A 27,410-nucleotide genomic window follows, 5' to 3' on the forward strand; every position below is an offset into this window, starting at 1 on the left:
GATCAATTTTAATCAGGTGTGGGCAACTGCAGAGAGGGGGCATTCCCCCTCTCATCCTTCTGGGCATCATGTTTTGGCACACAAGGGAACTGACAATATCACTCCCAGGGCACCATCCTGGACAATTCTGGCCAGCTTTTTTCTCAGGGTTTCGGGAATTCAGCAGTTGGAGAAAATAAACCACTACATTTACAGCTATGTTTGAGTGCTTGAGGATGGTTTGGGAGTGTATAACTGACCAAATATTGGTGTGCGGAAAGGAAATGTACTAATAAAGGGTCTGGGCATCTTGTTGGGGCTTCTGCAAAACTTCAGGCACTGTGTTTTGGAGTCTCAATGGCACAACAGATCACAAGCAATCCCACCCACCCCCCATATGCTAACAACTGAACACACACCATAATAGGGGGAAGTGGCCCTAAAAATACAGAATTGGAAGCAGGAGTCTTAAATTAAGATTAAATAGAAATAATCACCAATGACAGTTGTAGACAAAGGAAGGTTGTCAAACTGTAATTGAAGCATGTGCTTAGCTCTTTCAATTCACCTATGCAGCAGCCAGTGTGGTGTAGTGGTTACGGCATAAGACTCTGGAGATTTTCACATGGGGATGGGACAGGATCACTCCCCCATCCTTATTCCATCCTTAACCCATCTGTGACTGTGATGGCACGAAAAACTTTCAAATTATAGAGCTGATCCCTGTCATTAAAGTGGCATTGCATTAACGTGAACTTCTGTTAATGCAAAATGCCGGCCAATATCGCTTTAATGGCAAGTTAATGGCAAGATAATGAGGGGATCTGTATGACTTCATCTGAAAGCCTTTCATGTGATCGCTGTCATTCACACTTACCGGACGGGATAAGCGTGAATCCCATCTGAAAGTCCTTACTGCGATTGTGCAGAAAGGACGGGAACATGACAGGACAGGGATGGGATATCCTTTGTCTGACCATCTCCTCTGGAGACCAGAGTACAAATCCCCGTTCTGCCGCAGAAACCCACTGGGTGACCTTGCACAAGCCATACTCTTTCAGGCTCAGAGGAAGGCAAATCCACTCTGAACAAAATTTGTCAAGAAAACCCTGTGATGCTCGCCTTAGGGCTGCCATAAGTTGGAAATTACTTGAAGGGACACAGCAACAAAGCGGCAGCATAGGTTTGTTTTGTTTTGTTTTTGATGTTTTCCCTCCTAGTTTATTATCAGTTGATGAATGAAATGGAACTTATCAGAAAGAGTTTTTTTCTTTTTAAATCAGATACTCAAAAACATTCATTATTCCACCATCCTTTAGTGAAAAATTCACTGAAACAATATATATTCTTGTTCTGTTTTTGCATTTTTCTCTTTTTTTGTTTTTGCATTTTTTAATATTTTATTTTTGTATTTTATATTATTAGAATATTTATAAATGGTTTATTCTGTAAGTGTTTTTAAAGCACCATGTACATAGATAGTGTTATATAAAAACAGAAGCAACAACAATGATTGCGGTTTGTTTGCTTTTTAAAATCTTGGTGGCCTATCTGGGGCTCTAATTATGTTGGAGTCCAGCAGTTATCAGTCCTCTCTAGAAAAAAACAACAGGGATCATTATATACAGTCCAATGAACACACCAAATTCTAAATATATAAAAGTAAAAATCAATGTTCCATCTTACACTTAACAAAGACCTCAAACAATAGTAAAGAATAACCTTTACTGAAAGTTCCACCATCCAAGCTCTACATTTAATGCTTACACATATTGTGTGTCTCTATATTTCTAAGGATTGTTTAAAGTCTGATAACCACCTAAGAGAAACCAATTACCAACAGGGGAGTTATAAATAAAACCATAAAGTATTCATCTTATCCATAATTCATTGGTAACAGACATTCTACCATCTGGAGTGGGGATGAACTTGCAACTCAAGCGTCAGATGGCTTGTGATGAAAATTCAACACGTAAAAAATGAGTGTCAGTGTTGCTACTGATTTTCAAGTGATATCTTATTTCTGATGGTTCATAACATTCTAAGCTATATAAAGTATTAACTGTCACTAATTTTCTAGAGGCAATTCTCAAAAAGCATGGGGAATATTATTGGACTATACTGTGTTCTGTAAACTGAAATATTTTACATTTAGTAAATGAGGTTTATAAAAATTGCCTCTGTGCACATACCTTTAATGTATTTTATGTAAACTGAAGGAAAATGTATACTTTCAAATATATATTAAGGTGTAATGGTAACATCTAAAGTGCAGGTCCTCAAAGTTCTCACAGCTATACAGCAGAATTAAAAAATGCAAGCATGTACCATCCATCCACAGCCCAGTACAGCACTAGCATTTTTCTTGTTCCATCAGTAGTAGGCTTTTTGTATGACTGTTGTTGTCGTTGTTGTTCTCATGTGCCATCAAGTGGTTTTTGACTTATGAAGACCCTAAGGTGACAATTTTCTTGTCAAGTTTCTTCAGAGGGGGTTTGCCACTGCCATCCTCTGAGGCGGACAGAGTGTGACCCAGTGGGTTTCCATGGCGGAGCCAGGATTCGAACCTTGGTCTCCAGAGTCATAGTCCAATGCTTAAACTACTAATGCAGGTTAAATTACTTATTTGAAACCAAGATCCCACCCTTTCTCCTCCTGCTCACAAAATCTTTTGCATAAAAATGGGGGTAGCTCCCAACATATTCCAGGGAAAATCTATTCCCTTCAAACTCTTATGAGAACTGACTAGTCGGAGTTTGACTTATGTATTTTAAATGTTTGTTCATGACTTGGATGCTTAGCGAATTTGCAGATGACACCAAATCAGGAGGAGTAGCTAATACCTAGAGGACAGTATCAAAATAACCCGAATAGCTTAGCAAGAGGGGGGGGGGGAAATCAGTTTCAGCAGAGAGAAAAATAAGTTACTACACTTAGACAGAAAAAATGAAATGCACAGATACATGATGGGAGGACACCTGACTTGAAAACAGTACATGCAAAAAGGATCTAGGAATCTTGGTAGATCACAAGGTCAACAGTGTGATGAAACAGCTAAAAAAGCCAATATGCTACCAGGCGATATTGATGGAATATAGTGTCTAGATCAAGGAAAGTAACAGTGCTACTCTATTCTGCTTGCCTCAAACCTCACCTGGGCATCAAGAGGGATATAGACAAGCTAGAGCATGTTCAGAGGAAGGTGACTGGAATGGTTAAAGAGCTGGAAACCATGCCCTATGAGGAGTGGCTTAGTTTGGATAAAAGGTTGGGAGGTGATATGATAGCCACGTTAAAATATATGAAAGAAGGTCATATTGAGGATGGAGTAAGCTTATTTTCTGCTACTCCAGAGACTAGGACAAAGGGCAATGGATCCAGACTACAAGAAAGAAAGAAAGAAAGAAAGAAAGAAAGAAAGAAATTTCCTCTAAACATTAGGAAGAACTGCCTGAAGGTAAGAGCTGCTTGACAATGGAATATTCTGCCTCAAAGTGTGGTGTAGTCTCCATATTTGGAGGTTTTTCAACAGAGGCTGGATGGCCATTTGTTGGGTGTGGTTTCATTGTGTATTACTGCACAGCAAGGGGTTGGACTGGATGGACTTTGTGGTGTCTTCCAACTCTATGATTCTAAGATTCTATTTCAAAAATTCTTAGCCAGATTGTCATTATGTGCAAGACATAACCAAATTAAAAGAAAAAGAGAACACTGTGGTAAGCATCACACAGAGAACAGGCTTCCCTCACCTACTATTACCAATAACTTCATCCAGTGCAAAACTATACAAGAGATAAAAATGCCCAGCATGGAATACTGCATTATGTTCTTTGCATGCCACATGCTTTGAAAATTAGTTTCAGCTACAATGTACAAGCACATACTGTACGTCATTCCATAGGAACCCCACACAGTGTGTTTCCTTGAGTGTGTTATGTCTTCTTCAGGTCTTCGCCTGAACACACTTTGGACCAAGACAGGAGAAAGGGACGTACGTGTGCATGTAAGCCCTGCCATGCAATGTCCACAAGCATGTGGTAATCAGGCAAATGTAATTGTGTATTGATGTACTGATGTATTCCACGGAACACTTTTAAAAGGATTAAGACTACCCAAATGTGTTTACAGTTAAACAGTTCAGGTTTTCTTGCCACAATATTGCTCATTTAAAGTGCATTGGGAGGGGAGGAAGCTTTTTTTTTTACTATGAACTCCTCCTCCCTATCAGTGAATAGAAAATTAGATTAAATACTAATCCATCAACTTTTTCAATAGAAAAGCCATTACTGAATTTCATCAGTTTGTGAGCTAGCATCAGCTAATCATTGGCATCTTTCCATTTTTTCCAACCCTATGAAATGTGCAGTGATATTCCTTTAATAAAACTGTAACATCCCGGAGGGAAACACTCCAACAGGTCAACATAGGAAGGTAGTGCCGGCAGCAGAAGAGGCCAGACAAAAGCACAGCAAGTGAAGACTGTCTTTGTGAAAGTTAATTTGAGCAGAAGATTTCATTGGTTAAATAAGCCAATAAAAATGAAAATAAATAAATAAACCAATACCATAATTTTATCATATGATACAGAACTACTGTTTTACAAATATCACATGGCACCAGGAGTAAAGATGCTACAATCCTCAATCTAGCTTCAAAAGGGAGGTGGAATTGCAACAGAAATGTAATAACTGTGAATTTAAGTCTCCCAATAGAATTGGCCATTTCCAGTGATTCATCACAGAACTAGAACACGTTGAAGTAAGCCCTTGACCTCTATGTGATGACTGCAGAGAAAACAGAAAAGAGGATGTATGAAAAGTAGCTCTCTGGCAAAGAAGCACTTTATACAGTGATTTGCTGCTGTTTACCACTGAAAAAACCTCAGCAGTAAAATCTGCTGGAAAGCTTTGAACATTAATCAGATTTTTGCATCAGATATATTCAGGTATATATACTGTATCAGCCTACTGACAGAGGAAAAAAAAGATGTTGAGGATCTTGTGGTTGATCATAGGCTGTTAAACATGACATATGAAGAGCCGAGTTCTGTTTGAGAAACAAACTAATGCTGAATATTAGAAACCACAACTCATTGGGAAAACTCTCAGATCTGCAAAGCAGCTGAAGCAGCAAAGCACAGAGAACAGAGATTATAAGGCAAATAGGGCCCAAGAGAAGTTCACACAGTTCTAAAAACAATAGCACTCAAGGCCAGGCAGAAAACAAACAGAGCTAAAACTGAAAGATACAGAAAGTGGCCGGAGCAAGAAGAAGGTAGAAAACCAAGCAACAAATAAGGCTGTCTTCATAAGCTATGTAGTGTATGACATATACAAAATATTGCAACCAGTGCAAAAGACCTTATCGTTTTGCATTTGCAATCAAAGATAGCAAGTGCAATACCAAGTATTACATGCCCTGCAGGAAGAAGGTAATGTGAGGAAATCAGTGTGTCAAGGATTTCTGCATTGGTGTGATCAAAAGGGGAATGCATCATAACAACTGGACCATTTTGCTCGACACCAATATTAACATTTAACAGCCAAACAAAATTTAATGTTATACTTGATCCAGTATTTTTAAAAATGATTATCAGACTTCTCTGTTTATAGCATAAGAAAGCAGTTCAAGGGCAGTTCACCACAGGGGTAATGTTGTACATGTACAGTTCCTGATAGTGCCAGGAACATCCATACTCCCTTGTGGTTAAAAACACGCAGGAACCTAACCTTGTTTAAAAGAATGGATTTTGTATGAGGGTGAGGGAGACCTAAATATGAAAGAGGATCACATTCTTGATATTTATTAGGATCTGGGAAAGCTATCCAATAAACACCAAATGCAGCTGATAAAAACAATATGCCTACTATTCATGCACCAAGGAATATGTCTGTTCTTGAAGGAACAAGCTGAAGGAGGTGTTACACTGGGAGTAAATGAAAAAATTAGGAGAACCAATTCCTTGGACACATTCTTTAATAACTGCAGAGAAAAAGGATGACATCTCTGAGAATACAGATGGATTGAAAGCATTGAAACTATACAATCAAAAGAGTATTTCCTTTCATTTCCATTAGGAACAACGTTGGGCAGAGGAGAAAGCAGGTGGCAAGGGTGAACTATTTCTCCACTCTGGATGCATCTTCAGGGATTTGACACTTTTGGCCATTGCCACTGTGTCCCTCTCTCTGGGGAGTCACAAATTCTGTCAAGCAAGAGGAGGGCCAAAACTTGAAAAACTGGAAGTCCACTTCTCCTATTTGAAAGTAATAATAATAATATAATAAAGTTTTATTTCTATCCCGCTCCTTCCTGCGATCAGGGCGGCTTACAACATAAGTTAAAAACAGCAGTAAAAACAATATAAAATACAGACACATAAAATAAACCATACAATCAATAAAAATAAAAATACAGGCTAAAAGCCCCATAGCCCAACCTCTTGGCCACGGAAGAGGAGGGAGGCCCACGGATTTTAGTCGGGGAATGCCTGTTGGAACAGGAAGGTTTTCAAATCCTTCCTGAATTGGGCCAGGGTGGTAGTCGAGCGGAGCTCAGTGGGCAGCGTATTCCAAAGGGCTGGGGCAGCAGTGGAAAATGTCCTCCGTGTAGTGGAGGATAGTCTCGCCCCAGGCACCTTCAGTAATTGCTGCCCAGACGTTCTGAGGGTGCGAGGCGGAATGTACGGGGAGAGGCGGTCCTTTAGGTATCCTGGGCCCAAGCCATTTAGGGCTTTATAGGTAATTACCAACGCCTTATATTGAGCCCGGAAGCGAATGGGCAGCCAATGGAGATCTTTCAGTACCGGTGTTATGTGGCTGGTCCTGGAAACGCCAGTGACCAGCCGGGCTGCCATGTTCTGCACCATTTGCAGCTTCCGAGTTTGGTATAAGGGTTGCCCCATGTAGAGTACATTGCAGAAATCCAGTCTCGAGGTTACCAGAGCATGTACAACAGTTTCTAGGTCCCTCTGGGCCAGGTATGGGCACAGCTGGCGAATAAGCCGAAGCTGATGACAGGTGCTCTTGACCGCCGCATTCACCTGAGTAGTCAGGTGAAGCGACGAATCAAGAAGCATCCCCAGACTGCGCACGGAGTCCTTCACAGGGAGCGTGACCCCGTTCAGGACAGGTGGAACCACCGCCATTCCTGGACCAGGGGAACCTACCACTAGTACCTCCGTTTTCTCTGGATTCAACTTGAGTCGGTTTTCCCTCATCTAGCCCATTACTGACTCTAGGCAGGCCACGAGAGGAGAGACCCCATCCCCAGTCACTGCATCAGTCAGAGACATAGAGAAAATGATTTGGGTGTCATCAGCGTACTGTTAACCCCGCGCCCCATGTCTCCGGATGATCTCTCCCAGCGGTTTCATGTAAATGTTAAATAGCATGGGAGACAGAATGGCTCCTTGAGGGACCCCAGTATTAAGGGCCCGCTCATCGGAGCACACGTCTCCCAGCTGCACCATCTGGGACCTCCCAGAGAGGTAGGACCGGAACCACTGGAGCGCAATGCCCCCGATTCCCACCTCTGCCAGGCGTCCCAGAAGGATACCATGGTCTATGGTATCGAAAGCCGCTGAGATGTCCAAGAGCACCAACAGGGACACGCTTCCCCTGTCGATGCCCAGACGGAGATCATCGACCAAGGAGACCATGGCCGTCTCAACCCTGTAACCCGCCCGGAAGCTAGTCTGAAATGGGTCCAGATAATCCGTTTCATCCAAGACCGCCTGAAGCTGGATTGCAAGTGAAGCTTCTTTAAACAACAACAATAATAAAATTCTGGACAGTGCAGGAGACATTTGCTAGCTATTTTTATTGTTTTATTGCCTCTCGGGCTTTCAGGAGAGACAATTCACCTTTTTCATTTTTTTCCCTTTTGGCCACAAAAAGGAGAGTCTAGGAAATCTGGAACAGATATGTTATGCTTTGCTAATTTCATTCTCCAAAGAAGCAAATAGATAATTTTAGCAATTTTCTTCCTGCTGCAAGAAAGTTTTTGAAAACAGTAAAGGTAAAGGTATTCCTCGTTGACAAGGTTGTCAAGTCGTGTCTGACCATAGGGGGCAATGCTCATCTCCGTTACTAAGCCAAAGAGCCAGCTTTGTCAGACACTACTCTCTGATAATGTGGCCAGCATGATTCCACAGAATGTTGTTTACCTTCTCACCGAAGTGGTACCTATTTATCTACTTGCATTTGCATGTTTTTGAAATGCTAGATTGGCAGAAGCTGGAACTAGTGATGGGACCACACCCTATCATGTGGCACCTGGGCCTCAAACTGCCAACCTGCCAATCTTGCAATCAACAGAGTCAGCATCTTAACCGCTTGAGCCATCGCGTCCCTTTGAAAACAGTAACAGTATTTTAAAAATACTCAAAGGTATAGAACTTATTCTCTGTAACAGTTACATGTGGCATTTTTGTGCAAAGAGCAACATTTTCTGCACAGAAAATAATATTTATGAACAGGAATATTATATGCTGCTTTCTGTGCTATAGTTGGGAATTATTCTGCACAACATTTACATGTGGTATTTTTGTGCAGGAAACTGAGGCCTGTTACAGACTGCCAAAATAAAGCTGCTTCGGGTCTCTTTGGAGGTATGCTGTTTAAATTATGCATGGGTCCTAAGAGTCTGGAGGTCGCACCAAAGCCATGCTCCAGCCCTAAGGACTAGAGTGCAGCTTTGGTGCATCTTCCGGATTCTTAGGATGCATGCATCATTTAAACAACACACCTCCAAAGAGACCCGAAGCAGCTTTATTTTGGCAGTCTGTAACAGGCCAGAGTTTTCCACGTAGACAGTTAACATTTCTATACACAAAATGATGTTTCCTTGAGCAAAAAATGCACAGATGTTGCAGACTACGTCCTCAAATACAGTATTTGCCATTCTATGCATGATGATGAGGATGATGTTGCACATTTGTAACTGAAAATATTCTTATCTGATTGGGGGCCTCCTAGTCCGGATTTCCTGATGTGTGGGAAACATGTTTTTCAACCATTTGCATAATCTTTCTACCCTTAATGTGCAGCAATAAAGGGTCACCAAAACAATCAGGAAGGGAATTCCACACTTTGCCTATCCTTGCCTTAAATAACCAAATTTCAAGGCCACATTCTTTCAACATACCCTAAGCAATTTCCATTTGGCCTATGTTCTATCTATGAAATATTACATAGGGAGATATTTGAAGGACTTAAAAGAATTATTAGTGACTTACTAATCTGCAGCAAAACAATGGAATAACTTGACATCCAGAAAGGTACTTGAGAGCCAGAGTAGCTTGGCTAAAGCCAAACAGACCAAAGTACAAGTGTAGGACCTGATCCAAGAGATAATCTACCTAGGGGGAAAAAACTAATTGATCAGGGTGTACATACTGATAGGTAAGGCCAGCCCACTCCGAAAGGACTAATGATAGCAGTAAAAGAACTTTTGATAGGATGGCAGCATCATCTCCAACCACATCATACATGTAAACCTGATTAGTAATCTGAACATATTACCCAGGTCACAATTCAAGTTGAAATTATATGAAAGGTAATGAGACTCATTGGGATGGAATAGGCACACTACTGGATACCAAGTTCCTTGCTGTTCATTCAAAGGAAGATTCTCAGTGAATGATGGCATCCCTATGTAAAGGAAGAGGACTAACTGGGCCCAGGACTTTGTAGAAACAACCTATGACAAACTGATGAAAGGAACTGGGCATAGAAAAATGCAAACAAAGGATATCCATACATTGACCAAACACGAAAGGAGATAAAACTCATCTGGTGTGAGAGAAATTAAGATCACCTCAAATGAAGGAATGAACTATGGTGTGTGGAAGCCTTTACATCTATGGTCATAGAGGGATATTGATATGTCTACATCAGCAGGCAATATCTACTTACTAATAATGTTCTATTTTTCAATTACCTTGAAACAGCTCAAATGGGCAGGTGATCACCCACATCAGTTTGGCATGGCATGGCATACCTGTATATATGTATATGTATATAATGGCATGGTATACCCACAAATGTAATACAGGACTGTTTGTCATATATTTCTATATTGTATATGGCACCTGAGATTTATTCAAGATGCCTGTCCACAGTCTCCCCAATACAAAAGACTTAATGAGAAGAGTGTACATATGAGGGGTTTCTGAATAGTTCTTAGTCCAACTGACTTCACAAAATCTGAGTGTAACCTTGTCACTGTTGGTTGAAAGAACGTTATTTTGAATTGTAAACTGCCAGTTTGCAGAACTGTAGCTGTAATATCTCAATTGTTTCAGGTCACTGATAGAACCATGTCAATGCAGAATGACCAGAGGGTCTGTTTCATTAAGTATTATTTTTGTTAAGAGAGAGATGTAGTGATATTATTTTAAAAGAATCATTACATCTTTGAGGAAAACACCTCAAGATGCCAATATAAGAAGGTGGGGTCTAAGCAAAATGCAGACAGAGGTATTTGTAGGTAAAAGAGCTCCACAAATGCCATGGATGCATGCAAGCTGTCATATAAACATCATTTTGCAAAGGACTCTGGACTGTCTGTCTTACAAGACTTCACCAAATGAACCAGTTGGTTTTCATGATGCCTTATCAAAGGTAATTTGGGTTCTTAGTTAATTCATATGCACATTGCAATGAAAAAGGAAAATTACATACATTCTCACAAAACAATATGCACTGATGGTGCCAAGAGACAAGGCAAAGTTATCTGAAGAAAAAGCAAAGTTTTCAGAAAATAATTCTTCACAGAAGAGCAATTTGTTACCAGAAGTTAAACATGTGATGGGCGTCTGGTTACAAATAGAATTATGGTGCACAAATATTTCTGTAAACTCTGAAATTCACAAGACTTTTTGTGGGAATGACACAATACACAACAAAAAGGTAGCACTCCATCTGTTGTGCTGGCTAGCAAACCTTCTGTCAACACCATTGAAACTGCCAGACCAGCACACTGGCATATGGTTTGCAGTTTCTATGAGTAGTGTTTCTTTCTGCTAATATGAAATAAGAATTATTTGTCCCAAGAATGCTTATCAAAAAAATACATCTAATTTCTGCACAAGAGTGTTCATTTCCTGTTTGTACTTCCCTTTTAAAAAAAGGTTGCTTGCACTACCGTCCCTAACCTCCTTCAAGAAGCTCAGGAGGGTGTACATGTGTTGTCTTATTTTATTCTCAAAAAAGTCTTGTGATGTTGGCAAGGATAAAAGAAAAGTTCACGGCCACCTGGTGAGTTTTGTGAAGTGATGAATCACATGAATGGACATTTGAACTCTGCACTCCGACTATACTTGGCATCCAAGAAAAGGCTATGACTAAAAACAGAAGCTATGTGCTGAATTCTTTCTTTCCTACTGCAACATACAACCTCCCCCTTCCTTCCACCAAATGTTTTTTCCCTCTTTTGGAGAGAAAAAAGAAAATCTTCATTTAGCTTAGCACCAGGGCTGGTCTAAATAGTCTGGTTCAGGGTTAAGAGAGGTATGATAGGGTCCACTTCCTGTCCTTCTCCATCCACTGGTGCCCCCATCTCCTTTCTCTATTCCCCAAAGTCAAAGTTATAAGAGGTACAACAGAATAGCCACCCAAAGACCATAAGGCTGTTGTCTCAGACCACTTGTCCTAGTGTTACTATGGTGGGATACAGACCGCCGTTTTGAGGCGGTCTCCTGCTGGTGCCATTTGCTCCGCGCGGGAGTCGCAGCAGCCAAACCGCGCAGCTCCCGCGCGGAGCAAAAAAGAAGCTCCATTTTGGAGCTTCTTTTTGCGGCACCTTTATGACGTTGCAAGGCACCGCTGGTGCATTCGCGATGTCATAGGCGTCGCTACACGTCTGGATGCTATGCGTCCAGTATGTAAACATGGCGGCCCCCATGTGGAAGGGGCGCCACCATGTTGTACGTATTCTATACGTACTAGGGTTAGGGGGGTGCGGAAGCACCGCCCCTTCCTAACCCTAGTACGTATAGAATACGTACTATATGGCAGTCTATATCCCGCCTATGTAACTTCTCACCGGCGGCTGCTGACAGTAATTGAAAAATGACATTTATTGGTCAGACCAAGCCTTACAAGGAAAGGCAAGAAACTGAATACCAGGCTGTCATTTTCTAAGTTTTCACTTGTAGCTCTAATATAACTCTCTATTTAATGTGGGCTAACTCTGACTCAAAGTTCCCCTTCACAAGCATGAAGAAAAGCGAATGATATCAACAAGAGAGAGAGGAGGGGCTGTGCCTGTGTGATGCACACACTTAAACCTGTCTATTCTCATCATCACAGAAGTAAATAACAGTTTCACTCATTCCACAGAAAGCATACTATATGCCATAGGGCTGAACAAAAAACATCTATCACCATATTCTGAACTCTGAAACTCACAGAACTGCCTAAACTCTCTGATAATTAGAGGGTTTCAGTCTAGCAGTCAATGGCCTGCAACTGAAGGACAAATTCATACAGCTTGTAGGTTATTTTTAAAAGACATGGGATGCTGCTCTGATAGCCTTCTAGCCATGTTTTCATTTTCTGTTCTTGAAACAGTCACAGGCTTCCCTGACACAGATACAGCCCAAGTTAATTACTGGCATTCAGACTCTATTGACAATAGGTTCACGCTCTCTCTGGTGGCTGGGAGCTATGCTACTAATGAAAAGAAATCCTGAATCAGAATAGACCAGTACTCCAGTGTGGTGCAGGCTTCAACATTCTTCCCTTTCAGTAATAGTCTGTCGCCATGCAAGAGAAGGAAGCTTCAGCATCAGCAGCTGTTCCTAAAGGACAGCATGAACAAGCCTTCCCAAATGATAACAGACAGGCAGCCTTATAAGCATAAGGTCTGAAGCCCCACATTTTGTGACAGCAAACTTTGGTGCTGTATAAATGCCAAGCATAGGTACCCTTAAGCTCTCTAGGGGCACATAACAACCACTGGCATTGAAATCATGAATTTGCGTGTTCAGAGCTTGTTCTGTTCCAGTCCTAACTGCCACACTGTAAAATTGAAAATCCCATACTAGGAAAATATCTTCTATTATGCCAGTGTACAGTTCAGCAAAAGATGCTATTAAATGCTCTTACAGAACACAAAACCATGCTTTTGAGTTAACTAGAATTTTTCATTGGGCAGAAAAACAGCAAACAATCCAGGTGCAGGTGAGGGGAAGAGGAAGTGAGGCGAGTGGTTGATTTTCAAATTATAGAGTCCGCTTATACCTACAACACTAAGAAGGAATGTGGGCTGCCCAGTTTTGAAAACTGCAAATCAACACTGTCTCCTATATGTTCAGTAAGTATTACTATATTGTGAACAGGTAAAGAGGGAGGGAGGGAGAAGTGTCACATGAGACTGGAACCAAGAATTCAAGGATTCCAGTGGTGGCTGATGCTTTCCATGTCAGAAGGAGATAGTGAATTCACTTTGGGTTTTAGTCAGAACTTTACAGGAACAATATGAAGTGTGGAATCTGTTTCGGAGATAGTGATAAACCCCCTGGTTAGCTCACTTAAAATCCATACTAAAAAACCAAGCAGATTCTCCACTGTATTGGCATGGAAGGCACTAAGTCCCACCACTGTTGCCACAATACAACTCTGAATCCAACCCATCATAAAAAGTGATCCGTATAATAGACTAAACAATGTGCATATAAAACTTGAAAACTAGCTAACATGCTTATTATCATGACAGGATCCAGTAAAATTTCAACTGATACTAAACCTGCACTAAAAACAACAAATACATCAAATATTTTTTTCACTTATTTTCAGATTGTCTTTTAAAAACAGTAAACTATTGTTTGAAAGGCTGCTGAAAAACTGCTTAACTCTATCTAGATTTAACTACACTTTATACCAACAAAGAATAAATAACCTCATGTCTTCCACTTTATGAGTGATTTGACAGGGGGAAAAATATTCTGCATAGGCAGCTCCATGGCCTATTACATGGCTCCTCAGAGGAAACATTACTTATATCGTGTAGCTTAGTAATTTATGTGATGTAACCAAAGAAAGAAAGAAAAACATAAACGCCTTACCGAAATCTAAATTGTATAATTTAAAAGGCATTCAGTGGTTGCTTTACTATGAATGCTACCCCAGCAGCCTGCCTTGGTCAACCCAACCCACAGAAACCTATGTATCCCATTGTGAAAATGCACTTACCTGCCTGGTTTGTGGTTACATTGACTGACACAAATTGTCGTGCAGCTGGACTCTGGTCGGACACACCATTCACTGCCTCAATTTCAAAGGTATAGTTTGTGTGAGCAAGCAGGTCCACCATCATCACAGATGTATTTCTCAGGCCGCTTTGTTGTGGAAGATACCTGACATGACTGCCACACGCCTCACAGAGACCCGAGTGCGAGTTGCACTTCTTGCATGCAATATAATAAGACACATCTTTCCTTCCACCAGTATCAGCAGGAGGAATCCATTCCAGAAAGACACTAGTTTCGTTAACATTTGAGATGGCACTCCGAGGAGCAGAGGGGGGTCCTGGCGTGTAAAGTGAGAAAAACATAGGGTAAGAATCAGATTCAAAATTTTGGCCCAACTTTCTAACATTTGCTAGGGAAAGAAAAGGCAACATGAACACAGCCCCTCAGCTCTGTTAGTGGCCATGAGCCAGTGGGTGCCATCCTGGGAATACCACAGTACCCATCCGTTCCCACTATCTTCAGAATGTCTGCTTTAGTGTTTTTAGCTAAGAAATCTGAAATCTATGCCACATTAGTCCAACAGCCTTTGTTCATCTGGGAAATGGGTGCGACACCAACAACTTTTAATTTTAAAAAGTAGGAGTGCATACTCAGAATAATGAAGGTATTACTCATCTGTGCTAAGTGAGCCTTAGTATGAATTCTTGCTTGTTCATGTAAGAGCCTAAAATTTATTGTTAGTGCCATTTAGCACAGACCCCTTGAATCAGTAAGATTTACCTACATATTGACATACCATTAAAAAACTGATTGAATATATCTACTCTAGCTGGAACTACCCAGCAATATGCCAGCCAAGGGCAAAGACATACAGAAGCCGAATTCTTGCCTTGCAAGGTTTGAAAATGATCAAGTCAGCCTCTGCCACCCCCAAAACATTCCTTGCAACAACCTGGTACGGTAGGTCAGTTAATCCACAGAGCTGGATTACGGTAGACTAAATTGTCCTTGTGCTTCTCCAGGAATCTCAGGAGCCAAACTGGACACTTTGTAATTGTCCAAGTAGCTCACTGATAATTTACAGTACAGTGGATACTTCCCTTACATGGGGGGATCTGTTCTGGACCCCCTGCATAAGGGTAAAAGCGTGCATGCTTGCAACCCATTGAAAACAATGGGGCGTGAACCCATGGTGTGGTGCGGTGTGCACGCCATAAGCATGTGCACCATTGTTTTCTCCGTGCGACTTCCATGTAGGCTGGAAGCCACATATGGCGCGCTCACATACAGTGTGGGTACACTGTATACTGATGTCCATCTTTCCTCCATCCCTGCCTTGAAGTTCCTGGTTAAGAGACTAGCAGGAAAAAGCTAATGAAGCCATATATCATGCAGCTCCACGTCAGAGCACCATATGCCAATTTTCCCCATACCATCAGTTTAGGAAGGTTTTTTTTTGAGGGAAGGGTCTTTGTCAATGTTATGCTTGAGATCTTCTATATGGGTCAATCCTATTTGAAGTCTAGTGGTTGTTTGTTTGCTTCTCTTTAAAGTAACAACTCTGTTACCTATAAAGCTTTTTGGAAACTACAGCTCTTGCAGACAGTGGAAGGAGTTTGATAGGGGGCCCTTGAAAATACTATTGTCTTGCAGCATACACACAGTCAACTCTGATCTGCATGCAACATTCCTGCCTCTCATGTTTGCTACCTGGTTTTTTAAAAAAGAAAATAATTCAAACACTTTTTTACCTCTACCGGGAACAAGCAGATCCCTTCTTCTGTGTCCCTGAGAAGAGGTTCCAGTATGTAACCCAGATTTTCCCAAAAGCTTAGTAGTAATTCATATATTACACAGTAGCCAAGCATCCCTGTTCCAGGACACACATTCCATGATCAAAAGTTTCCCACTAATTCAAGAAAGGTGTGGGGCGGGGAGGGAAAAGCACATTCTCACCTCATAATGGCCCCCTCTACATTGTTAACTTGGATAAACAGCACAAGTAGAGAGATCATTTCAGAAGGTGGCTGGACTCAAAGGCAGAACAGAACCATCAATGAATAAGATCAGTTAAATAAAAAGGGGGGGAATAAAAGGGGGGAAAGGGAGAGAGCACAGCATCCTCTATTCTTTTCTATGGGAAAGATAATGGAAACCTGACATCAGCCATAACTATACAGTGGATAGAGCTGTTGTATAAGTATTTAGGTAGGCAAGTTTTCCTGCAGCAAGTACTGGGAAAGTACTACACAGTCCCTGAACGTCGAAGAACAAGCAGTTCATAGCTGGTGATTTAAAAGTGACCAGTGCTGTGTCTGTGTTTTAACAAATTTTGGAGCTCCTAGTTGCTGAACTGGTCCCTGAAAACTGAAGGTACAGATCCCAAGATTCTTCAACAGTGAGTGTAAGTCTCTTAGAACAGAGCTAGCCCAACTATGACACAGAGGGTGATGTGATGGAAGACGTGACAGATTGGGGTCAAGAACTTGCAGGCTTGCCATTGTCCTGTCCACAGCTACCACACTGATAATATGCTCCTGGTGGCTGATTCTACATTTACAGCTGCTGGATCTCTCCTCCTCCTGATCCCCTATGATTTCAGCCAGCTACCTCCTGCATTAGTGCTGAAGCTGGCAGAGCATGGTTCTTCTTATTGTTTGATATTCCTGCATTTTGACTCCAATGGAGAGCCTCCACACTGAAAAGAGACTCTTCTCTTCAGACCTTACTGTTTCAAACACAAGCATAATGAAGGGGCAAGTTTAAGGCATCCCCCCTCCTTGTATATTTTAGCTATAAACATTTAAATGCCTGCATATGGCTAATGTGAAACCTTGGTATTTTAGCTGATGGTTAAAAAACAATTCATGAGAAGAAACATACCTAATAAGATAGAAATAGTGTATCCCTCAAAGTGAATTGGGGAAACATCTACACCCCTAGGTACATTTTGTGTATGCACACAGGTAATGGAATTGATTTATAAGATAGGAAAAGATAGCTAATCCTGACTCTGATCAATATAAAAATGTTATGGGTCATGCATCTTCAGGGGAAATGTTTTTAAGATACTTCAATTTTCCTTTCCTCAGTACAACTTAACATGAGACAATTGGTTCATTTGCCCAATTCATTGGTTGTCTCCAAGGGACAAAAAGGAAAAAAAAGTGAACTATTTGGTCTTGGGATTGGTGGATATGAATTTTGCCTATCATAGCATAAGAGTCTTAAACAGCCAGAAAACTTAAAACATGCACTAGAGGGAGTTTTAAGAGGGATATGCAGGCATGTAATTGCTATTTACATTGCTTTATCAATGAATTTCTAATGCCATTCTTAAACCTTTCATTTTGTTTTGTTATCTTATTGATTGCATTCTTATGACATTCCTTGACCATTCATAATGTTTTTAATGTCTTAATGCTGGCATGTTTGCTCACAATATTGAATAATATTGCTACATTTGTCTATAATCTTATTTTTATATGAAAATAATGTTACTTCCAAGCACCGTGCATCAATAACTGAACATTTGATTCCATTAAAATCCTGACGCTGTGATCTCAGACACTGATCATGCCTTACCTCCTAAACCACTTAGTTGCCAAGGCAAATTCAAATACCAATTAGCTCATCAAATTAACATCAATCATCTTCATCAGTACATGTGAACACCCAGAGGCACTGGGCTGACTCATCCTTTACTGTTCGAAGATATAGCCACGTTAGTCTGTAGAAAAGTATGTAGACAGATCTTGTAGAGACTTTGAGACTAACTAAAGAGAGAAGTTGGCAGTACGAGCTTTTGGAGACTTAAGGATACAGATGGGTGGCTCCATGTCACCCGTCTTTACCTCTCATCGGTGCTGTGCTAACCGTACTGCGCCACACCCACGCGCTCCTTAAAAAGAAGCCACCTAGAGTGGCTTCTTTTTAGGAGCGCCATAAAGGCGTTCACACGCCTTGATAACACCACTTCCGGCGAGTGCCGTTTGGGTGCACAGATGCCCAAGCATCATTGTCGTATGCCGCATGTGGGTGGGGCAGCGGCAAGATGGCACAGGGGTACTACTAGTAGGACTGGGCACATATGGACACCCAGCCCTACTGAGCCCTAAAATTGTCCCAGCACGGTGCCAGTATGTATCAGTCTTTAAGTCTACTTGCTCAGATGCATTCGGATCTGATTCTGTACTAGTTCAGGAACTTCTTAATTCAGCTGGGTTGGGGAAAACAGAACTTTCTAGCCAGATATTCAGTTATTCAAAGACTATATCAAACCAATACAAAGCAGAATGAATGATTAACTTCTAAGAATATCACACACTATTTGCCATATTTCCACATATTGCCTCTAGGAACCCTTTTGTCAGCATCATTGCCACCTCCCATTGCTACTTCCCCCAGGCCTAAACACAGCACTGAAGTTTCCATTATTTTATAAGTAACAATACTCAATGAAGATTTTTAGGAGAGGGAATTTCTTCTGAACACAAAGTTTCCGTTCAGAGGAAATTCCCTCTCCCCGAATGATTCAGTGACACTAGAGGGAGCCGACGATTCCCTAACGCTGAGGAAGCGCACCAGGCTTTCACACACGTGCACTTCCTCGATGTTTTAGAGCTGATTTACCATCACTTAAGAGCTGGTATGAAAATCTTCAATGAAAAGCAGGTGTCTCAACACTTGGAACAAGCTGCCGAGGAAAAGTACCAGTTGCAAGATTCTTTGCATTTCAGACCTTCTTTGGAGAGAATTCATTTGTACAAAAATGCACTTCATTTTCCTATGCTGAAAATGTGTTTTGGGGTAGAAAAATGTACTTTATATAAAATACCCTATTCCTAGGCAAAATAAATATTGTATTTTCTGCCATAAACACTTTCAGAAAAACTGCATGCAGCATCTCTGCACAAGGGCTGGTGTATTTCAAATTTTACCCAGTTTACACAACTTGTCAGTATTTGTGTGCTAATACACAAATTCTTGAAGGAAAAAAAATGCTTGCGGTTCACTCGCATGTGTGTTCTTCAAAATAAATAAATAAATCACAATTTTTCTCCTGTGCAAAAATCAGTGTGTTTCATGCAAAACCTCAAGGCACATTTTCAGTACAAGAAAACCATGTTTATTTTTGTGCAAATTAATCTTCCCCTACATAGTCCTGAAGTATGAATATTGTTCAAAAGGTATGAAGAAATTCTTGTGCTCTTGGAGAGTAGGAGGGAAATTGTTGAAATAATGTGTTCCTGGATGCAGGAATGAAGTTAGTGAAGACTGAAATTCCTATTCTGCGACAATTTGATTTTGCATGCCAGTAGACCTTCTGAAAGCTGAAACAAAGTCCACTCCCAACTGGCTGCAGTTTGCCACCACCACCCTTCTCATACTCTGCGATAAATACAACCAAGTAAATGCTGGCCTCTTATACTCTCCATGGTCCTTTGCTATGCTTGGTCCTGTGCTGTTAAATGGTCATTATGGGAGAGGTTGAGGATGGATGAATCAATCATTAGCAGGCTTGCCCAGAAAGTGAGCCAACAATTCCATGGAGTGTAGCCAAACTGGCAAAGTAAGGGAACCCAAAGGGCTTGGATAAAATACACAGGCTTTGTCTTTAACAGCACCAGAAAGAAAGAACCATCATCTCGCCTAACTAGAACCATTTTAATATCTGCTTGTTAGGGGAGAAATAGATGACCCCCCCTCCCCTTTACCAAACATTAACACCTATGAAACAAAGAAACAGCCTGGAAGAATTTTTGCTCATCTGGTAGCTATTGAAAGGCATAAAAAAAAGCCTGTCAACTATGGTGGCCAATTCTACTTGAAGTTTTACATTTGCTGCACTGACAACTGTCTCAGTCTACCGATAGCAGGAAACTAACAAAAAATGAAATACAGAAAAGATCAAGAAAATGCTACTAGAGGACTTACAAGGGATGAGACAAACCATTTCTGTCATTTTGTTTCCATTTTGTGGATGTCAAAACTATGCTTCAGTTTTTGGCACTTAGTGCAAAGATAATTTCCTTCACAACCCATGGAATTAAATGGACAATGTGAGCAATTAACAAGAGTTTTAAAAAGGAAGAAGTAAATAGTGATTCAGAGTTGTGTCAATTTTCAGGAACATTTTTGTTTTTTGTTTTGGCAATTTATTCAGCTTCATTGGATGTCATAATTTTGTGGTAAATGATAATTATAGGGGTGCAACTCCAGCTTTACATTAAAGGTCAGATGGATTTGCCCGTCTCTTTGTGTGTGTATGTGTACTAAGATTTTGTTCAATCTGATTTTAGGATTAGATCTGCAACAGTATTTGTGTCTTGTTCTGTGGAAGATGCTAGGCCTCATCCTAAGGACTGGAGCATGGCTTTGGCACAGCTTCTGGGCTCTTAGGACGCATGCATCATTTAAACAACATGCCTCAAAAGTGACTTGAAGTAGCTTTATTTTGGCCTATCTGTACATTTTATTTTGGCCTGTCTGTACATTTATTTTGGCCCCATAATACAATCCTATATATACTCAGTGATTTCAGTCAGACAGGGTTCCAGGTTATAGGATGGCAGCCATGCTCTAAATTCCATCTTTTTTTAAAAAAAGAAAAAAATGGGAATGTGTAGACAATGTCAGACAATGTTCAAGAGGATTTTCTTCCTGATGTTTTGCCAGCATCTCTGGCTGGTATCTTCAGATAATGCTTTGCCTGGAAAAAGTTGAGTCTATATATACTGTGTGCTTTTATTACATTTTCATATGGAATCTTTTATATGTAAATGTTATCAATGTGTTAGAACATACATTTATGTTGAAGGTGTGCCATATAAATTATTTCAGTGAATAAACAAAATGTTTATTTTTAGTGATAGTACAATGGTATCTACTGGGGTTTGGTTCCAAGACCACCCATGGATACCAAAATCAGTGGGTGCTCAAGTCCCATTATATACCATGGCACAGTAAAATGGTGTCTTTTTTAAAGGCAAAATCAAGGTTCGCTCCTTGGAATTTAAAAAAAAATGTTTTCAAGCCATGGATGGTGAAATCCCTGGATACAGAATTTGTGGATACAGAGGGCCAACTGTACTTTGTGTGCACTATATGCAGTGAAACAGTACACAAATGAACTGACTATAAGTATAACAGCAGCAGTGAGACTCAGTGAAGAATTTCCTAAGGCATTTCCATCTACCTTATTTCCAAACATACCAAAAACCCACTTTATTTTTATATTAAATTTTCAGGTTCTTCATTCATTTTAAGATGCTGCTTACAGAAGAGGAGACACCATGGCCAAGCACCATTAGAAAGGCAGGAACCCTAAGAACTCCAACATCAATGCACATGAACCCAGGACAACAATTTGTTTAGTAGTGGCTGCTGCTACTGCTGCTGCTGCTGCTGTTGGGTGCCTTCAAGTCATTTTCAACTTATGGCAATCCTAAAGCAAACCTATCACATGGTTTTCTTGGGCTAAGAGTGTGTAACTCGCTGAAGGTCACCCAATGAGTTTGCATGTCCAAGTAAGGAACTGAAAGCCCTTATGCTTTCTGCCACCCGTGAGATAGCACACCTTCATAAAAGAGCTCAACAATCCCTGGACCTGGTAAATTGAGAATGCCCATCTGAGAGGGATGGTTGGGGTGTGTGTGTGTGTGTGTGTGTGTGTGTGCGTGCGTGCGTGCGTGTGCTAGGTTTCAGGACAAAGGACTATCCCTTTAAAACTTTCTACTCTGTTGAAATAGGTAGAACCCAGGAATGGAAGTCTCAGACCTTGTTGAAAAGGGTGCCATTTTGGAGCTCTCCTGGGTGCTCCATGATTTTTCTCATCTTGACACTCTGGGTTCCTGTTTCTGATTGGAATATGACGTATATTTATGGCTACCATTTCCCTGGTACATAGTTTCCACTGTTCCAGTACAGATGATCTGACCTTAACGAACTATTCATCAAGGGACCCTTCAAAGGATTCAGAGGAATACAGGGGTTCCTCATAAAACCTTAAAAAATGTACAAACAGTAGACCAAATTTTCCAAATCCATAGGAATGTTCATGTTTCTTGCCTTATTTCTGGAGCAAAAGCATATAAGATATTTACATTTTTTATAGCTGTCAGACTTAGGACAGAGGATCTTTCCCCCATCTTCTTTTTCTCTTAGCAACTATAATGTCTTGCAATAGTATAAGGCATTGTATTACTTCAGTCCACAAGTAATCTGCATAATGCAGCCCTCTGCTCTTCCACACTTGGCCTACTCTTGGTGTATAGGAAAATACTGTGTATGTATGTATGCATCCCCATCCACCACCAGTTATGGTTATAAAGGCCAAAAGAGATTGCACATTGTTGCTCCAAATGCTCCCTCATTTGGGACTTGACCATAACCCTAGTATTTCCAATTCCTCAGGAAAACTTAGAGTAAGAACCAATGTCAAGCTTCATTTGGCTATCAATATACCTTCATGCATAAACTTAGACCAGATCCCAACTGGTCCATACCACATGAGTTTCACTGAAGCCACATCTATATCATCCAACTTTTACAGTGTGATAATTAAGATGGGCTGTAAGTAGAACTAGAGAAAAATATAGAACATGAAAAGAACAAATAGAGAAAAAAATATGAAGTGATGAGATGTTTTGTATTAACATACTAAAATGGCAGTTGCAAAAGCAAGACAGGCGACTTGAACTTCTAGACAGATTTGACGAAAGGCAGCTGAGGGGCAAAGATCTAAGCTTTATCCATTTTGTCCCAACATACATACTTTAGTGGGAATAACATTCCCTGCCTTCTCTTCAGAGAAGTATTATTTGGGCCAACATAGGCCTAAATCCCAAATATAGCAGATCCACTGAATAAGTGGAATCGTAGTCAGTCACATTTGTTACTCATGTAATTGCCTTGTTGATATATAAAGTAAAGGTGGTGGAACTAATTTTAACATGGACATTTTTAAGAGAGCGAAGAGAGCTGATCCTGTCCCTCCTTCCTCTGCCTTGTTTCCTATCCCCCCCCCCCACCCAATCTCAGCTGTAAAATGATGAAGCAAACTGGACTACAAGAAAAAGACTCAGGTTGCTCAGGAATGCAGCAAAATAAAATAAACTGGTTATTCATGCACAAACTTTGCTTTTGTTGAGACAGTATATGAACAAAGCAGGCAAGTACATAAGCATGACTGTTCCCATCATATTTAATTTGGAGCTCAGCAAATATCACATGCACAGGACAATAGTTCACGCTCTCCATGGGGCTGCCCTCAAAAAGTGTTCAGAAGCTGCAGCTAATGCAAAATGTAGCAGCCAGACTGTTGTCAGGTATGTATTTTTAAGACTGTGTAGCACTGGTCCTGCAGGGACTGTACTGATTCCAATTTGCTACCGAGCTCAATTAAAGGTGCTGGTATTTACCTAAAATACCCTAAATGATTTGGGGCAAGATATCTGAAAGACTGTTTCCTCCCATAGGGGCATGCCAGAAATTTGAGATCCTGTTACATGTCCCATCCCCTTGTAAAGTTGGGCTGATGAGTGCACATAACAGGCCTTTCTGTGTAGGAGCACCTCAACTGTGAAACTCCCAACCCAAGGAAATTAGGCTAGCTCTATCTCTTTGAAGCTTCTAGTGGGCAGCCAAAACAGTGCTCTTCCATGTGGCATTCAGTGTTTGAAATTGTGTTTTAATTGGTTCAAAACTAGATTCTAGGATCATTTTAAACTGCTTTTAGGAGTATAAAAGAGTATTTTAATGTGTTTTAAAATGTTTTATCTAAAATGTTTTATTAATTGTTTTGTTTTTTATTTCTTCATTGTATCGGGAGCCTTTACAGATTGGGAGACAATTCAGAAATACAGTGCTCCTTTTCCTTACGCGGGGGATCCTTTCCTAACCCTAACCTCCCCCCCCCTGCATAAGGGAAAAATCGTGTATGCTCACTCCCCATTGAAAATAATGGGGTGCATGCATGCGGTGCAGTCCAGGACACATGCTAAGGGCGCGCACGCCATTCATTAGATTTTCCCATGGCTTCAGCATATGCTAAAGCCACAGAAGTGAAGCCTACTTATGGGCTCACTATACTTAAATGAATAAATAATACTTCAGAAAAACACTTCAATACATTAAACACAAATAAACTCACTTGTACAGGCCATAGTAGGTGGATCAGATTCTTTTCGGAAATAGTGTTCTTCACAAACGCAGAAGGTTGATGCTTCTTCAGGCGTGTAACTGTGTGGAGGGCATTTGGTGCACATCTGATTCTGGGGCAAATCCTTAAAGTATCCCAGCTGGCATGCTGCAATGAAAAATCAACATTTAAGCATTTCTTTCCTCATCAGCATATCAGAATCTTCTTTGCAAACGCAAATGATTCTGTCATTAAAGCCAGATGAGGAAATTGTAGAAAGAGACACAAACTATACAAAAATAGCTCTGTGTGGCAGCCTGGGTGAATAAGCTTTCCATCTAATAACTTTTGTTAGACACCTTGGGTCCTGTTTAGGAGAAAGGCAGCACATAAATAAAATAAATTATTATTGATGACGACGATGATGATGATATGTGAAGGACACTTGTGTTACTTATGGCAAGCAATTAAAAAGAGAGGGGCTGTGTTATGATAAAAACCATCATAACTATATGGAGAGTAGCTTCACATTAATAGCTCTTACCATATGGAGAGGCCTCCATGCAGCTAAGGCTCAACATAGGAGATGAGCTTTTTAGAGGTCAAAAGGTGAGTAGGTTTTGTTTTTTAAAAATGCCCATATACTGTGAGAAGCAATTTAAAAGGGGCAGTAGGCCAGCTCCAGCATGAAAATAAAAGCACAAGTGATGCCACGTAGAACAGCTAGCCAATATACATCAAAATATATATTTGTATAACTGAATTAGTACTCAGTCTGCATAATTTCACACCAATGTACATACATACTTGGTTTACAACTTTTTAAGTATCAGTGTAAATAGTATGTTTATTCATTCTGTATCATTAGCATTCCATCGTAATTTATCATTATATTTTTCCGATAAATATTATGGCTATATCATTTTCACTTGCCTACTGTAAAACCGTTCAAAACATTAACACACTGCATTTCAATTTCCTTGCACAGAAGAAAATAGTGAAATACTGTATCCATTTCAGTTTCTGTTAAGATTCTTTGCTCCAAAAAATAAATGCTTTGTCAAAAAACGAAAACAAAGGACAAGACAAGAAAATAGAAACAGCAGCAGTGTCTTGGAGAGAAGGGATATTTGCAGAGCAATAGCTGTAAAGAATTCTTAAAAGATCCCTTCCCCCTTCTTTGTTTTCCCATCCCCAGAGAACCTGAAAAGAATTTTGAATTACCACATATCTGCGAGATTTCGTAAAGAATGCTTCAAGCCAGACATGTCCCTTGTAAAATACGTGCATTTAGGATTTAATGTGTCTATACAACAGGGTTTGTTGGCTGTGACTGGGGGCCTATTATTCCAGAGCTTGTCCCTTACACAATAGTGGCTGGAAGATTTACTTCTTTTCAGCAAGTGGAAAAAGAAAACATTTGATATTAATGTGCTATCTTGGCTGTTCTACATTTAAAACCCTATGGGTCGTTATTTTTGCATTAGCTGGCTAGTAGTATTGAACACTTGATTATAGAAACCAATATAGATATCTAGATGTGTTTGTCATGTGTAATTAATTCTGGTCTTATATTTCTAGACATCCACCTTTAACCATGCCAATATAGCACCAGTCATTCCCAAGAAGAACAGAATCATATTTTTGGGTGTGCTGGATAATGTCTAATAAAATTGGCTGTTTTGTAGCAACAGTTTTAGGAACTTTGGGCTGTAAACTTCCATCAATTTACCTGAGATCAAGCTGCACTGAATTCAGTGGAACTCATTCACTTATCAACCATGCACAGGAATGTTTTGCCTTTTAGAGAAAGGCAAAGACTCACAGAAACCAATACCATTGAGGAAAGAAATAAAAGCAGGCCTGAGGGCAAGAATAAGTGAGTGTCTTTTACATGAGAGAGAATTCTAACATTCATTCCAAGACCGCCTCATCATAGCAACCATTGCCCTGTTGCAATTGGTATCTTGCCTTGCACATGTTGGTGGGCACATTCCTAACCTGACATTTGCAGGCAAGTGTGGAAGTGATTTGTGAGATGAAAAATTTGAAACGGTATAGTTCCACAGAAGGATTTGGATACATAATTGCTCCAGAGTTCATGTACCTATTAAAATGAAACACCTTAGAAAGCACCGGGAAGCACTTCTGGTTCCTTTATGGAATATGAAGGAAAACAAAGATGGTTATCTTATCAACACTCCTGCTGAAATGCTGACTGGGGACATATGAATGGATCGAGAGAACTGTTGAACAAATTTGATCTGTATGACCTTTAGGTTATGAACCTAAGGACACTGCCAATGGTGCCTGATGCCTTTTGATCTGATGGGGAAGATGGTAGGGTAGTTAAAGGAAGATAGAATAAGGAGTACATAAAAAAGGAAGCAAGGCATGTATGTTAAATTTAACACTAAAGCACAGACTTTGGAGGTAGGCCTCTAACCGTACACGGCAAGACTAGCTCTTTGAGCCCACTTTTCTCATTTTACATCAGAGGTGGGAAACTGTGGAATATGAGGGGGCTGCATTAGCCCTTCAAGAGACACAACACAACACATCTGGTCCCACAAGAAAATATTACTTTTGCCCAAAATGCCCCCAGGAACAGTATAGGGAACATGAGGGTAGGTTTTGGCGCCATCCTGTATTCCCAGAAGGAATTTTAAGGCAAATGTATTTTGTTTTAATTTGCAAAATAATTGTGTATGGGACAGTCTAAGGCTGGTTCAATTATAGTGGAAATTTTCTCCAAACAACCTAGACATCATTTGTGGGCACTTTGGAGCAAAAAGGTTTTTTTTTTGGGGGGGGGGGTTTGAAAAAAAATACCCCTAGAGGGGCCTAGGGGCCACAGAAAGAGCCTGCATGCTGCATGCTGCCTGTGGGTCAGGGACGTAGCTAGGATTTAGGAAGGGGGGGTCCAGACTAAGTGCCACCATTATAATGGGGCTTGGGTGTGGCGGTGCAGCAGCACAACACCATTCATTTTTCTAATGGAAGGGGGGTCGGGACCCCAAGAACCCCCCCCCCTGGCTATGTCCCTGGTGGGCGCACTTTGCAATCCTTGGTTTACATCGAGCACTCACCTCA

The 27,410-nt window shown here is 40.6% G+C and overlaps 1 protein-coding gene across 1 annotated transcript in view; it reads right to left on the reverse strand.

The window, feature by feature from the left end:
* EPHA5 (EPH receptor A5) overlaps positions 1-27,410 on the reverse strand; it is a 276,495-nt gene that overhangs the window by 98,301 nt on the left and 150,784 nt on the right. The window contains 2 exon segments of the mRNA XM_042474841.1: positions 14,178-14,513; positions 24,330-24,485. Of these exon segments, the coding sequence (XP_042330775.1) occupies positions 14,178-14,513; positions 24,330-24,485 (492 nt within the window).

The sequence above is a fragment of the Sceloporus undulatus genome, chromosome 6 (assembly GCF_019175285.1).
Source record: "Sceloporus undulatus isolate JIND9_A2432 ecotype Alabama chromosome 6, SceUnd_v1.1, whole genome shotgun sequence".
NCBI classification, from domain to species: Eukaryota; Metazoa; Chordata; class Lepidosauria; order Squamata; family Phrynosomatidae; genus Sceloporus; species Sceloporus undulatus.